Source organism: Macaca nemestrina, chromosome 15 (genome assembly GCF_043159975.1).
Source record: "Macaca nemestrina isolate mMacNem1 chromosome 15, mMacNem.hap1, whole genome shotgun sequence".
Lineage (NCBI taxonomy): Eukaryota > Metazoa > Chordata > Mammalia > Primates > Cercopithecidae > Macaca > Macaca nemestrina.
In genome coordinates this window covers 5,174,200-5,189,845 of record NC_092139.1, presented here as the reverse complement: position 1 = coordinate 5,189,845, position 15,646 = coordinate 5,174,200, and the positions used below count along the sequence as shown (strand labels likewise).

Genomic DNA, 15,646 nt, shown 5'->3' with positions numbered 1-15,646 from the left:
CGTGGGGAGGCTGAGCCTTCACTCCTGGAGCAGGGCAGTTGCCTGGATAGGCTCCGCCATGCACATTCATTCATTTATGCATCAATGGATATTTATGTACTGGGAGACTACGACCTCCCAGGCACATTCTTGGGTGAACAAACACAACAAAAATCCCTGTGCCTGTGGAGCTGACATTGCCATCATCCAGGTCCTTGGCCCCTCAGCTCCTCCAGGGGCCTTCAAGGCTGCCAGGGCCCTAGGAAAGCAGTTGGTAGCATAAGAAAACTGCAGAATTGAGCTAACGTCTAAGTGTCTGCAAGAAGTAGCCTCAGGCCAGTGGTTGGTTTCAATTTACAACCCCATTGCGACACACTCTGGATGCCTTAAAAGTGTGTTCAGTTGGATTGGAATGGCCCTTCAGAAGTTGGGTTTACCTGGAGCTGAAGACCCACGGTGGATGGGTCTCAGGAGAACAACCACCATGGTTGGTTTAACAGCTGCCCTTTGAGCCATGGAAAGGCCACGATGGAACTGTGACCATGCTCATTTGCAACTGGTATGAGCATATGACCTTCCATTGCCTGCCCTGATCAAGTAGATGGTGCCTGTGAGTATCAATGGTTGTTGAGCCAGGGCAGCAGACTTTTCCACATCACCCCAAAGGCTGCTTGTCAAATGGAGCTCCTCCTCTTTTCTGCCTCATCCCTCCCTAATCTGATCCTCCCCACCCAGGAAATAGCATCACACCCACCCTGTTGTCAATATCAGACTTGTTGGTTACCTCAGTTCTACCCCGTCATAAATGGTTAATTAGACAGCAAAAAAAAAAAACCCTGGAGGTATTCTTGGCTTCTCTCTCTAGTCCCCCGTAGCTCAGCCATCGCAAACCTGTGGGAGCCACCTTCAGAGGACACTGAGTCCAACCTGTTGGGCGCCTCTGACTATCCCTGCTGGGCCAGGCTGCTGCCATCACCCACCAGGATGATTTCCAGCCTCCTAGTCCATCCTGCTGCTTCCTCCCTTGCCCCATGTGTCCCTTGTCTAACAGCAGCCAGAAGGATGCTCTGGAGACCCACCACTGCCTCAGTGGCTTTCTACCATCCTTGGAACAAAATCAGGTTCTTCCTGAGGTTCATGAGATGTTGCATGGTCTGGGTCATCACCTCTCTGTGGCCGCAGACCCTTGCTCTGGCCTCTTTGCAGGAACTTCAGGGCTCCATGCTGCTCCTACCTCACGGTCTTTGCTCAGGCTGTTCCCTCTGCCCGGGGCACCCTTCCTCACTTGCATGTCCAGTTGGCTTCCATTGGCCTTCGCACTTCCAGAGCATCGCTTCTTCAAAACAGGCTCCCTCTCTGCTCCAGATGAGTTATCCTGCATTCTGTACTCATTGAAATTGATTGATCCATTGATTCATATTAGTCAATCTTGTCTTCTGTGCTAGACCTCAAGCTCCACAAAGCCAATGTGCAATCATGTCTCATTCATGATGGTGTTCCTGGCAAAGTGCCTGTTTGGGCACAGAATAGATGCTTAGGAAATGTTGGATGGTTGGATGCATCCATTGGTCTGTACCTGCTTTAAGAATAAGACCAACTTGGGAGGTGTGTGGGGGTGGAGTTGGTCTTGGGGTACCATTCCTCACCACTCCCTAATGAGCGGGAGTACCTCATACCTGCACTGTGTGTTGGAGGGAGTCTGCCATCCCTGAGCCATCTTTGCAGTGATGTGCTCCCTGGCTGCCCCTGGGCAGAGGAAACTGCCTTTGCCTTTGCAGTTTTGTGAGTTTTGAAGGGGACTTGGGCAAATTGGACTGACTTTGTCCCACCTTTGTGGTTCTTCAGGGAGTGGTGTTGGCTTATCAGGGCTGCCCTGAGTCAGGAAATGGCTTTGGATTTTCTGACCAAGGCGATCAAGGAGCAGAAGGAGGGCCCCTCGATGAGCTTCTATCTGATCTGGAATCTGGGTGGAGACGGAGGGTTTCATTGTGATTATGCCCACCAGGGCAAGAAGCGGAACCCAATCCTCTAAATTCAAAGCTCAGCCTAGTGCCTCTATGTGCTTTTTTTTTTTTAAAGCTTTATTGAAAGAATTTACATACCATTAAGTTCATGCATTTAAAGTATAAAATTCAGTGGTTTTTAGTATATTTACAGAGTTATAAAACCATCACCATAATCTAATTTTAGAACATTTAGAACATTTCTAGCACTCAAAAAAGGAACTCTGTAGCCATTAGCAGTCAGCCCTTCTCTTCCCCCGCTCCTTATCCTCAGCATCCACAGATCTGCTTTCTGATTTGATGGACATTGCATATAACTGGGTTCATGTGGCATGTGGCCTTTTGTCACTGCTTCTTTTACTTGTGTAATGTTTTCCAGGTTCATCTGCATTGTGGCACGTGTCAGCTCGTCCCTCCTTTTCATGGCTGCATATTGTCCTACAGTAAGAATGGGCCACATTTTATTTACCCATTTATCAGTCCATGGACGTTTGGGTTCTTCGTAATTTTTTGGCCATTATGAAGCTTTGTTCGCTCCAATAGGATTTCTGCAGTGGCCTTCCAAATCCATCCCTTGCCAGGGATCTTGTTGAGGAGGGACAGTTGGTGACTTTCACAAAAACCTCTTGAGGGCCCTCAAGGCTGGAAACCCTCCTCCAAACAGGTGCCTTTCGCACACCGTGGGGGCCAGATCCTCACAGGGTTCAAGCCAGTCATGGTCTGGAGATGACCGACTTTGAAGGCCAAAATCTCTCCTGCAGGCAATTTACCTGGAGACCTTATTATTTTCCATTGATCAGTAGAGGTGGGATTGCTAACTTTTTTAAATTTAAAACTATTTTTAGTATGGAACATCTCAAAGCCAAAGAATAATATAATGAACAGCTCCATCTCTACCTACCTTTAACAAACCACAGTGCTTTGCTAAAATATATACTTCTAAGAAATAAAACCTGGTTGCATCTCATCTTCCGCTTCCCCACTCCATGTGGGCTCCTGAGCTCAAATGCCAAGTCTTACCCTTTTACATGTTTTTAATCCTCATCCATACACAGTTTGGTGGAGTAGGTGAATGGGTGCTGCAGTGTAAACCATCTGAAGGGACTAGGGATAATTTCTGGTGGCACACGGACAAGGCAGTGACATTGGCTTAGATAGAAAGTTCCTTCTGGTAACATTGAGAAGGATGTCTCTATTCGGTGCCTGCCTGGCTGACCTCCTCTCTCACCCTTGGGGCCTTTTTAACCACACAGGAGCCAGCTCAGGCCAAGAGTGGACTCAGGTATTGAGTTAGCACTGTGGTCCTTCCCACCAATGCCAGTCAGCGAGGCTGTGCTCCATCAGTCCTATTGAAGGCTTCCTTTAACATGCATGTCGGCCCGGTGTGGAGGTGCACACCTGTACTCCCAAGTACTCAGAAGGCTGAGGTGGGAGGATTGTTTGAGCCCAGGAGTTCGAGGCTGTAGTGCACTGGGATTGCCCCTGTGAATAGCCACTGCACTCCAGTCTGAACAACAGAACGAAACTCAAAAAAAAAAAAAAAAAAAAAAAAAAAACAAAGAAAGAAAGAAAGAAAGGAACAACAAAAAAAGAGAGTGAGAGAAAGAAAAGAAAAATGTGTTTAGGTGCAAAGAGTTGATTTAAAGACAGATCTTAATGGAAGGATAGGTTTTAAATAGGGAAGGCTAAAAAACGTAGGGGTGGTTGGCAAATGACAGACAGCTGGAGACCTCTGGTATGAACTTTCTCCTCTCCCCCACCTATAGCCAGTCTCTGGCCTCTATGCCTTCCTACCGGTCACCACCATCTCTGCACCTGCCACGGCTGGGTCAGCTGCAGGCTTCCTTCCAATGGAACTGAACTGTCTCAGGTGTTCACTCACCCAGACTCAGAAGGGGCCCAAGAAACCTTCCCGTGGGGCCGGTACTCAGTGTGTCAGGAGAGCCCCTGGGGACTTGGAGTGGGAGGTGTTGAATACCCACTTGGAGAGACCCTGGGCCCAGAGCATTTGCTGTGGTCCAGCTCTTCCATGTGCTGGCTTGTGGCCTGGGCAAGAGTGCTCACCTCTCGAAGTTGCCCTCATCTCAAAAGTGGAGACCACAGAAGCTCTCACCTACCAGGGCAGTTGTAGGAAGGAATGAGGTCCCCATGCAAAATGCTCAGTCCAAGGCTGGCAGGCCACATCACCATCCAGCCAGCACATTTTTATGTGGCTAAAACGTATCTATTCCTAGCAGTTTTCCACCAGTTTCCTCTTTGTTTCCTGGTCTTAATTGCCAACTGTAATTAAATGATTATTTGGGCATCTTATTAGTGTGTTGGTGACCATTCTCGGCTTCACCCTCCCCCTTTCCCGGAAGACTCAAGGAGCTGGGGCGTCTCTGTGTTTGTGCACTGCTAGGTCGCTAATGCCTGGTGTGGTGCCTGGCACACACTTGACTCTGCACATAGTCTGAATGAATGAATGAGTCCTTTCTTTAGAGGTGATCGATGCTGCTGAAGTAGCTGCTGCTAAGAGCCCAAAGCTCTGTATGGAGTGAACATCCACTTTATTCCTCCTCCCCACCACCACTCCGCTCAGTTCTGTCCTTGGCACTTAACCGGGACTTTGTCCACACTGCCAGCGCTCACACTGCACTCCCAGGCCCTGCTGAGGGGCTAATCTGATGGGGGCAGCCTCAGGGAGGGCTCTGTCCCCAGCAGGAGGACCCTTGGTGAACAACTCTCCCCGCTCCTCCCACCCCCCTGCCCCAGTTCCAGCACCTGCAAAGGGCACTTGGATCGGGGCTGCCCCATGGGGTTGTTTGAGAAACTAAAATGGGGGTGTCCTCCCCCAGGTGTCTCTATGGCCCTTGAATCCTGATGTCTGTTGAAATGCCTCCTCCTCTGGGCACCTTCCAGGACCAGGCCAGGTGACAGCACCATTCCAGCCCCCTCTCTACCCTTTCCTGGACTTTCTTCCTTCCCTGCCCTGGCTGGGAAGCAGCAGCTGCCTGCCTGTGTTCACCCCACACCACCTCCGGGGTTGTGAGATTCGCTCCTTAGCACCCTGGAGGACACCTCTGTGAGATCTCTGAGTGGCAGCCCTAGGTGGTGTCGCCTCCCGTGCCTGGCCCCTCCGGTTCCTAAGGGCGTCTGAGGAAAAGCCTTATTGGAAAGCGCCCGTGCCCTCCTCCCTCTCCCTCCCCGGCAGGGAGGAGGGTTCAGAGCGAGGGTTCGGAGTGTCGTGTGGGGGTTCCCTAGCAGGCCCAGGCCAGGTGGTTGCGGGAAAGAAGCCTCGGGTCGCTCCCCTCCGGTGCCGGGGTGGGCGCGTCGGGACCCTCTGGCCTCCGCGTCCCAGGAGAGGAAGGACCAGGGAAACCAGCTGCCTGCAGCTGCTGGGGAATTTAGGGGCCCTCAGGGTTCCCTTTTGTCCGGGAGGGCAGGAAGCGGGACTAGGAAGCTTTCTTGTTTCTAGAGCACAGGTTGGTGGGGTGGGCGGCTCCTAACCCGGGGTCCAGCCCCGCCTCCCCCACCCCGGCGCGCGGTCCAGGTATGAGCGACCCCTCCCTGTGGCCACGCGCCTTCTCACGCCCCTCTCCCGTGACGTCATGCTCCTCTCGCGCGGCATGATGGGAGAATCCTAATGTTTTCCAACAGATGCTCCAAGAACAGCTTTCAGATTAAAGCAATTGCAAGAGCAAAGATTCTTCTTTTTCCCTTTTTTTTCTGGGGGGGTGGGGGGTGGGGTGGGGGGAGGGAGCGCCCCCAGACGTTCCAGGACATCACCCCCTGCCCCAAGCACGCAATAAACACTGACAAGAAAAAGTTTTTATTTCCTGGTTCAACTTTTTTTTTTTTTTCCTGGAATATATAGACTGAAGAATGGGAATAAACACGAATAAATAACAAAGCGAGGCCGCGCACGCCGGGATGCGCCTGGCTGCAGCCAGCGAGGCTATTGTCTCCCCGCCCTAAAGCCAGCCCCTGCGTGTTTCTCCAGCTCTTTTCCTTTCCCGGCCCTCTATTTTTTTTTTTTTTTTTAATTTTCTTTTTTAAAAAGACGCCCCCTCCAGCCCCCTCGCCGGTGACCTTGGCCGCCTCGGATGCTCTGACTCCACGCGGCTCGCTCTAACTTGCCCCCGCGCCGGCCGGGCCCATGGCCGCGTCGGAGGACGGGAGCGGCTGCCTCGTGTCGCGGGGCCGCTCGCAGAGTGACCCCAGCGTCCTCACCGACTCCTCGGCCACCTCCTCCGCGGACGCCGGGGAAAACCCAGGTAACGGGCTGGGCGGGGGGCGGCGGGCGGGGTCGGGGAGGCCCGAGGCAGGTGGCCCTGGGAGCAGGACCCCGCGCGGCTCCGCGCCCCGCCTGCATTCGGGGAGCCGCAGCAGGAACCGGCTCTCGGCCCGAGGTTCCTATCCCCAGTCTCGCAGGGCTGGGACGCTCGGAGCCCTTTGTCCATAAAAGAGCTGATTTCCTGGGTAGAGCCGGGCGCTGCAGCCTCCCCTCCTTTCCGTTTGGTGAGCTCTGCCGGCCCCTTGAAGGGGGCTTCCCTTCCTCGGGTGCTGACCGGCTGGGGGAAGATAGGCAGAACCGTGGCCGCCTCCGCCCAGCGCCGATTCTGGGCCCTTCCCTCCCTCCCCACGGCCGGGCCCCAGCTCCGGACGTTCCCGCTTGGGCATCCGCTCCTGGAGGGCAGCGCTCCGCAGCTGAGGCCACCGCGCTGAGGGCTTCCACCGGGCGCCTGACTCCAGCGGGGCCTGGCGCACCTGGGCGCGCCAGCCCCCGGACAGGTGTGCTGGGCAGAGCCGCCGGCAGGGAGAGGAGGGGCGTGCGCCAGGACAGAGCCCGGTTTCGTGACAGTGTGTGGACTCCGTCCACTCTTCCACCCCCATGGCAGCGTTGATTGTTTAGGTGAAAAACCGGTCACAAAGGCGTCTATAGGGCTTGATTGATTACTTTCCAGAGAGGAAGAAAGGCCTAATAAAGCAGGAGGGGGGTGGGCTGTGTGCGCCTGTCACCATGGAGACGCAGGAAGCAAAGTGATCATTAAAACCTCTCTCCACCAGAAGGCAATTTTCACTTCACAGGGAGAAGTCTGGGCTTCTGAAATGTAGGGTTCAAAAAAAGAATCAAAGCTGGTGTTTTGGTATCAAGCCACAGGACTCAGTTTTGTGTCTTAGAGAAGCACAATTCCTTCGTAGATTCTGTTTTGATAACAAGTTGCTTTGCCTGTCTTTGAGGACTTATTCTCTCTAAATGCAACAACCCCAAATGGGGACTTGATCATGTTAAATGGTGGGCATCAAAGTAGAGATAATCCCTGGGGCCCGAAGACTGGCTTTGTGGGGAGGGATTCCTTCACTGGAACACATCAGAGCTTCCCGATAAGCTGCCTAGAGGACCCATTACAGGCAGCTGTGTGGGCACTGGAGCCCCCCCCCCATTTGAAAATTTAAACAATAAACCCGTGCAAGTATTGGAAGATTTCTTTGTTAAGACTATTGACACTGTGTCACTTGGTCAAACTAAGGTACCAGCCTGAATAAATCTCTGACTTTTCTTTATCTGGGAGGGCAAGTTAATTTCCTTAGAGTTTCAAGCAGAGGCTGCCATAGCAGACCCTTAAGGCTTTAATTAATCCTTTTACTAGGAATGGGGGATTCAGCCTTCAGCACTCCATGATGGATTGCCTTTCTCTGGGTTGGAGAGGCGCATCCACAACTGTTCCAATCATGGAAGTTGAGTGGCTCCTCGTGAGTAATCCTTCTCAGCTCCCTTTGTCTCCCTGGCAGTAAAAGGAAGCAAACTTGAAATGGAAATTATGGAGGACTTGGCTTTTTGGCTGTCTGTGAGTTTATGCCTCTGTGGGTGGGAGCGGAGGGTTGGGCAGGTGGTGCTGGTCCATGAGGGAAGGAGGAGGAAGGGCTGGGATGCCTGTGATTAAGTTATGCGTGAGAGGGCACAGGCTTGAACTCTCCTCTGGTGCAACTGGTCAAAATGGGACTCAGGGAGCAGGTGTCAGAGGTGAAAAGTCTAAAGTATGTGCAATTCTGTGAGCAGTAAAACCTTACTAAAAAGCACCAAGCAATTAAGTATTTATGGATTGTGTGAAGCGGATTGTGTTTCTGTTCTAGCAGAAAGATAATCAGAATCATCAAGTTGGAAAGAACTTGGAAACTTGATGGAGGAAGGGCAGACTTGGAATATTTTCTGTAAGCACCTTGCCTGGCTGGCCTGTTGTGTGCCTGCACCTCTTTTGATGGTGGACTCACTTCTTCCTGATGTAGTGCATGCTTGTCTTTGGGCAGATCTGTTGAAGAATTCTTTTTCCAGTGGTTCCAAGGGGTCTGGTATTCACCAGTTCTGATGGGATCTTCTCCTGCTGCGTGTTACTCTGGGCTTTGAGAGAGCCTGAGGTTTTAGGTATTGAAACAACCTCAATCACTTCTTGAAAAGTCTAGGCACTTCACCTGCTCTCCCTAGATGGCCTCCCTTATTTGTCCACCTGCTGCTCTAATGTGAGACTCCTGAAAATTGAACGTGGAACTCCAGCTGTGGAATAACCTCACACAGAGTAAAGAAGCAGAGCTGTCTCCTCCCATCTAAATTCTATAATTTAATGAAAGAGTCCAAGGTTGCGTTCACTCTTTCCCTGCAAAGGAATTTTTAATGCATCAATATTCCCTTTGCAAAGACTCCAAGCATTCCTCGAAAGGTGAGCTATGTTTTGACACATCTTTCTCCCATTCTCTAGAGGTTACCCCTGCTGGGAATTGAGCGGCATCCTTTGGGAATTTTCCTAATATTTTATATACTTGTGTTGCTTGGAAAATGGCACACGGGAATGCGCTGGACTCATGGCTCTTCCATGAGTGGTTCTGCTCCACACTGGGTCTTGGAGATCTTGCCTCATTGAAATATCCATCTCCCTTTCCCTTTTAACACCCACACAGGATGCCAAGGAACATATTTTTCAGTTTAGCCATTGGATATTTGTATTGTTTCCAGGTTTTACCCACTACAGACAACATAGCTGTAATTACCTGGGCACAAACTGCCTTGTACTCACCTGAGAATTTCCTCTGGGGTGTGTGTGCACCAGCTCGTGGGATGTTGAGGACATAGGGGACCCACATATTTTATTTTAATGATATTGCACCCTCCTAGAAAATGTATCAATTCACACTCTTTCCATAATCTATAAGAGTGACCTTTCTCCAAACCCTTGCCAACACCTGAGATCATCAGTCTATTTTTCTCTAGCACGAAGGGTGACAAATGGTTTCTTATTGTGTTAATTTGCAGTTCCCTGATTGAGAGTGAACATAAGTGTCTTTTTGTGGCCTTATTAGTGCATTAAATCTGCTGTGGCCAGGTCTGTGGCCATGGACTGTGTGGCGGGGATGAAATATTTCCCCTAGGCCTGACCTTCCTGCCACTCTCACCACTGCTTCGTTAATGGGCCTGTCTGCACCTTCACAATGTGCCTCTCTATAAATCCGTGCTCCACACCCATGAGCATGGTTAGGTGTTCTTCCAAAATAGAAATTTACTCAAAGGTAAGGAAGCATCCCCTAATCTTTCCTCCCTTGAAGGAGCTCATGGTCATGAGGAGTTTTGCTTCCTTTTCTTCCATCTGCTCTCAGGCTCTGGGACTAGGCTTCTGCCCCCTCCACATCCTCGGGCCAGCCCTGGCATCGGCTTCAGCACAATAGTGGCCTCCTTCTTGTTGGGTCCCAGGCTGCCTCTTGGGCCTTCCTCAACATGATCCCATCACTGCTCCTCACCAGCCATCCCCTGTCCCTCGGCTGTCGCTGCCTTGCTCTGTCCTGGCTCCATGCCTCTCCAGCTCCTTTCTCCAACTCCCTGGCTCTGAGCTCCAGACCTTTGTGTCCTGCTGGGTCCTTCCAGTCCTTCAGACCTGTGCCGCACCCCAGTGAACTCTGATCTCATTTCTGATTTGCGCCTAGCACTCTTCAACACCTGGGGTTCTTGTCAGTTTCATTCTCTGTGGAGTGTCTCTTCTAGACTGGGAGCCTCTTGAGGACAGGGAGCTTGACTGTCACCTGAAGTGCTGCACCCCTGAGCTCAGCACAGAGCTCAGATGCAGGAGACTTTCAGTAAGCATTTGTAGGACAAATGGGCACAAGCCCCAGGTGCTGGTGTCTTAACCTATGTGGCAGTGCCTGACCAGGCAACTGGTCACTCCTGCCAGCTAGATGGGGCCAGAGAGTGCTTGAAGGGCGAGCAAGGAGGAGCCAGCAGCCACATCCTTCTGCAGGGCCAGATCCAGGTCTGCTTTACTACCTGGAGAGGGAGAAGCCTCTCAGAGCATCCTCCCCTATCGTGAGCTACAGACGGATGCACAGACACATTCCCCAGGCCCTGGGCTCAGGGCATCCCATGCTGGCCCCTTCCTCCTTCATGCCACTCTGCTGGCAGACAGGTCTGGGCTTGTGCTGATGGCCACTTCCTTCATCACCTGCATCAGCCACGTACCTTCAACACCAGGCTCTGTTCTTGACACCTCCCTCTCCCACGGTTGCAGGTCCGCTGGACAGTGGCCTCCTGGAGCCCACCCACTTGTTTCAGGTCTCCCACCCCCACCCCCATCCCCACCCTCACCCCCACCCGGGTTTAGCTCCTACCTTCCCTTTCCTGGACAACCTCAACGCTGAGTCTTGGTTCTCTTCCTCTCATCGGTTTTCCTGTAGAACAGGAAGTTTCCAAAATGCAGATCTGGTCTAGTCTCTCCTTTGCCTCAAACCCTCTAATGCTGCCCCCTGCCTGGGCATGGGAGGGGGCGGGGGCAGGAGCCTCTTTTGTCTGCACTGTGGCTCTTTCTAGCTTTCTTCCTCGAATGTTCTCTTATTCTGGAGTCCTGGGTTCTGAGGATCTCCCTCTGGTCCCTTGTAGAGTGTCTACATGGCTTAATTAGTAGTAGAACTATGCAGTAATTACATTGTCAGCTTCTTCAGGGTTATTAAAAACATAAAAGCTAGATGCTTAAAAAATACTGAGTTTGAGAACTTAGAGTTTTTTTTTTTTTTTTTTGGATTATGAAAACATTGCCTGTTCATTATAGAAAATGGATGCTTTAAAATTCCTTTTCCCAACTGGGCATGTTGGCTCACACCTGTAACCCCAGCACTTTGAGAGGCCTAGGTGGGCAGATTGGTTCAGCCCAGGAGTTTGAGACCAGCCTAGGCAACATAGTGAAACCCTGTCTCTGTAAAAAATACAAAAAGTTAGCTGGGTGTGGTGGTGTGCTCCTGTAGTCCCAGCTACTTGGGGGGTTGAGCCAGGAGGATCGCCTGAGCTGGCGAAGCAGAGGTTGCAGGGAGCCGACATCATGCCTCTGTACTCTAGCCTGGGTAACAGAGGTAGACCCTGTCTCCAAAGGAAAAAATATCCTGTTCTCTGCCCCCTTCCCACCCTAACACCACACAGAAGCCAATGACAATGAACCCCTTTGTCTTTAGGACCTGCCAGGTAGCAGGCGAAGCTGTTAGCACTGGAGCGGCAGACATGAGGAAGTCAGGCCCAGGGGCACTCTCCAGCCTCACCTGCCTTCCTCATGGTCATAGGAGCCTGTTTTCAGTACCTCACTTGGCACTCCTGGAGATGATCTCATTTGTTTATTGGACAAACTTGTTTATGGTCGAATACAGTAGCCACTAGCTACATGTGGCAATTTAAATCTAAATAAAATAAAATAAATTAAGATTCTGTTTCCTCAGTTGTAGCCACATTTCAAGTGTGCGGGAGCCACATGCAGCTGTGGCTGCCATACTGGATAGTGCAGATCTAGAACATTCCATCCTTGCGGACAGCTTTGTTGGACAGTGCTGCTTGGACTGTAAGCTCCCTGAGGGCAGGGCCTTGTCTGTGATCTTCTTGGCTGTGTCACCAGTGCTAGCACTGTGCTAACACCTGGTAGTTCCCCAATGAATGCTGATGGAATGGATGTGTCAGAGTGATTGGTGTGGTCTTGAACTCTTCTGCAGGAAGGGACCCTCAGCCTCCCTAGTCTCATCATCTCATCCTCTGAAAGGGAGGGTAAATAGCAGAGATAATTTCCTATCCACACAGGTCTCATTTATTTCAATTCAGTGAGTTTTCCCAGAGAACCTGCAATGCGGCACACTTGGGCCTTGCCAGAAGGGCCTCTTTGGACAAGAGAACAATGAGATGCAAAGAGATTCTTTCCCTGGAGCTAAATAAATGTGTCCAAGTCCTGGCTCAGTCAGGGACAAGCTGTGTGACTTTGGGCAAGTCACTTTACCTCTCTGAATCTCAATTTCCTTTAATGTAAAATGGCAGGCATTATTGTCCTTAAGTTCAGAGTGAGTGAGGATAACTGAGCTGTTGTCTTTAACAATGAGTAAATTTTGAGATGCAGCTTTAGGAGGCAGATACCTCCCCAGACAGTCTCCAATCCCCTTGAGGTAATTCCATCTTTGGTTAACAAAGTCATGGCGGCAGTGACCACCGTGATGCATACAGCAGGGAGTGGGGGGAGGAGCAGCCTGCGGGTCGACCCCAGCCCTGCTCTGTGCCTGGCTGAGCTGGTGAGCCTCTCTGAGCTCTGTGAAATGTGAGTCAGAGCAGGACTGGTCTGGCTAGGGGCCAGGAAGGAGTCATGGGACCGTGTCCCTCAGTGACGCAGAACAGCTTCAGGCACCAGGGTCATTCTCAGCGAATGGTGGAGGAAAGAGGAGGAGGAGGATGTGGTTCCTGCTCGGATTCTGGATTTTGGGCCCCTGGCTCTAAAAGGCTCCTCCCTTACACTTTCTCATTCTCACCTTTTCGGAGGCTGTGCCTCCCCTACCCCTGCCTCCCTCTCCGGCCCCAGGTCCACCCAGCCTCGGATGCTGCTCCCCAGCTCCCTTCCTGGCTCCCCACCTCATGACTGGAAATCTCCTAGAGTCCCCTCACCTTCGCACATTATTCCCTCTGGTCTGGTAATTTGGGGATAGCACACTGGTTGTCTTGAAATGGGATTTGAATGTGTGTTTTGTGGGAATTGTTTTACTCTGATGAATTTGTTTCCTTTGCAAGCGTATCTTCAGGGAAGGTGCTTTATAGGGGAGGGTGTCTGTCTGGAATGACACAGGCGAGCCTTGTTGATGCTAGTCCTGTGGCATGGCCAAAGCGTGCCGGAGGGGACGGTGCGGATAGTGGGTGTGTCCTGGGCCCTCCCCAGAGGTTTAGCCAGGGCAGCATTTATGGGAGGATATGAAATGTCACAGGAACAGAGGTAAAAAGAAAAAGTTTGAAAAAAAAAAAACAAGTATATTAGTTTGAGACCTTTTCTTATTGAAATTGAGAGCTGGGTTCTATTCCATGTACTAGAAAACTCTTTAACATAGGGTACCAAACTGCAGTGTCTGCAGGGCCAGGACTCCCGCCATGGGAGGGTCAGGGTGCATGCCTGCTGGGGCAGAGCTGCTTCTTGCCATGCAGAAATGTGGGCCCAGGCTGGCGAGACTGTTTTTTTTATTCTGAGACAGAGTCTCACTCTGTCACCCAGGCTGGAGTGCAGTGGCACCATCTCGGCTCACTACAACCTCTGCCTGCTTGGTTCAAGTAATTCTTGCTGCTGGGTTCAAACAATTCTCCTGCCTCAGCCTCCCGAGTGGCTGGGACTACAGGTGTGTGCCACCATGCCCGACTAATTTTTTGTACATTTAGTAAAGATGGGGATTCACCATGCTGACCAGGCTGGTCTTGAACTCTTGACCTCGTGATCTGCCCACTTCGGCCTCCCAAAGTGCTGGGATTACAGGTGTAAGCCACTACGCCTGGCTGACTATCCTGTTTTAAGAGCGACACTGGGAATCCAGATTTTCATATGAGATGTTGTGTTAGGTGTTTGTGTTGCTATAAAGAAATACCTGACACTGGGTAATTTATAAAGAAAAGAGGTTTAATTGGCTCACAGTTCTGAGGGCTTTGCAGGAAGCATGGTGCCAGCATCTGCTCCTGGTCAGGCCTCAGGAGGCTTCCAATTATGGCAAAAGGCAAAGCGGGAGCCGGCACATCACACAGTAATGGTGGAAGCAAGAGAGGGACGAGGAAGGGAGGTGCCCTGCTTTTTTAAACAACCAGATCTTTTATAAACTATCAGAACGAGAACTCCCTCAGCACCAAGCCATTCATGAGGAATCCGCCCCCATGATTCAAACACCTCCCACCCAGCCCCACCTCCAACCTTAGGGATTCCATTTCAACATGCGATTTAGAGGGGACAAACATTCAAACCCTATCAGATGTGATTTTTAAATATTGGCAAGTTTATCTATTAGGGATTGGGTTGACTTTATGTAATAGAAAACCTAAATAACCCTGGCTTAAAGAAGATAAAGGTTTTCCTTCCACCAGAAGTCCAGATAGCATAATGGTGTCCCTGTCGCAGGGTGAGATGCTCAGTGAATTTCATACTGAATTCTGGTTGCAACATGGTTACTTTACCTCCAGCAACAAGTACATTTTCTAGGCAGGACAAAGAGGATAGTGAGAGGCACAGGGTGTCCACCTGCCAAGTTTGCCATTGCCTTCTTGGGAGCCTTGCCCAGTGACACCCACTTATACCTCTTTGGCCTGAGGGCATCAAATGGCTACTCCCAGCTGCCAGGGAGCCTAGGAAGTGTAACTTTTTCTTTTTGTTTGTTTGTTTGTTTAAGATAGGTGTATTGCTACCCCTAACAAGAGCAGGTTCAGAGGGAGGGGAGGGTGTGAATGACTATTAGGTAGTGAACTACAGTCTCTGCCCTATCAACTTTATAAAAGCACCGTGTGACCAAAACAAAACGTGTCTGGGAGCTGCATGTGGCCTGCAGTTGTCCCTTCAAACCTCAGATAGAAAGAATCTCATGGGAAGACTGAAGCAGTTTTTATGTTTTGTGCCATTACTAAGACATTAAAGGTCGGGCTAAGATGTGTGATCCAAGCCTAAATATTATGTCCATTCAAATTTTATTTAACAATGTCCAGGGAACAAGATAGGCAGGGTCACTGTTGCTCATAGAGCCAATCATCTGGTCAGTGATCAACGGCTGGAGTGAAAATGTGCTTAGTGTCAACTCTTGTTATAAAAGGAACCATCATACTTCCTTTTATTGAATATTCCTCTAAACCCCTGAGGTAGGGCCAGAAAGCTAGGGAGGCTGAGTAACCAGCCCATGGTCGCATTTATATAAAGGGGTGGCTTGAAGAGGATCTTGAATCCAAGTGAGTCTGAGGCCTGGCCCATCCCTATCTGCACCACCCAGCTTCTGCCTCCCTCATCCTGCATCTTACTGGAAAGTGGTCCTCTGTCCTTTACATGGAATAGATATGTGTGTTTCACCCCCATTCCTGGCTCCAGCCATCTAGCTGACAGATGTATACATACCTGTAGTCACAAAAGCACACAGAGGCAAATGTACTCTTTCATTTCCCAGTTCATTTAACCAGAATGGCCACTGGGACAAGATTTATTTATTGAAAGTCAGGCAAGGTAATGGCAGAGAATCAGCTGTCTGCAGAGTTGTTGAAGGTCCCGTCTTTAATGGGCTGGGGCTTGTGTTCCTGTTTGTTAAAGCAAGTCAGTTGGATGGGTAGCTTGGCAACGCACCTTATCTAATGGGCATGACATCTGTAGACTTTGACATTGATTAGTTGGCAGCGATGAAATGGA

General features: G+C 50.6%; 1 protein-coding gene across 5 annotated transcripts in view; it reads left to right on the top strand.

Annotated features, from left to right (window-relative positions):
• LOC105470567 (phosphatase and actin regulator 3) overlaps window positions 1-15,646 on the top strand; it is a 270,600-nt gene that overhangs the window by 21,780 nt on the left and 233,174 nt on the right. Inside the window, exon 1 of one of the 5 annotated variants that reach the window (XM_011722669.3) lies at window positions 5,641-6,238. The exons of 3 other annotated variants lie outside the window; for them this stretch is intronic. In XM_011722669.3, coding sequence (XP_011720971.1) covers window positions 6,121-6,238 — 118 coding nt within the window. In that variant the 5' untranslated portion in view covers window positions 5,641-6,120. Of the gene's footprint in view, window positions 1-5,640; window positions 6,239-15,646 lie in introns of those variants that run through there. One more of the 5 variants, XM_071079096.1, reaches the window with a different exon arrangement.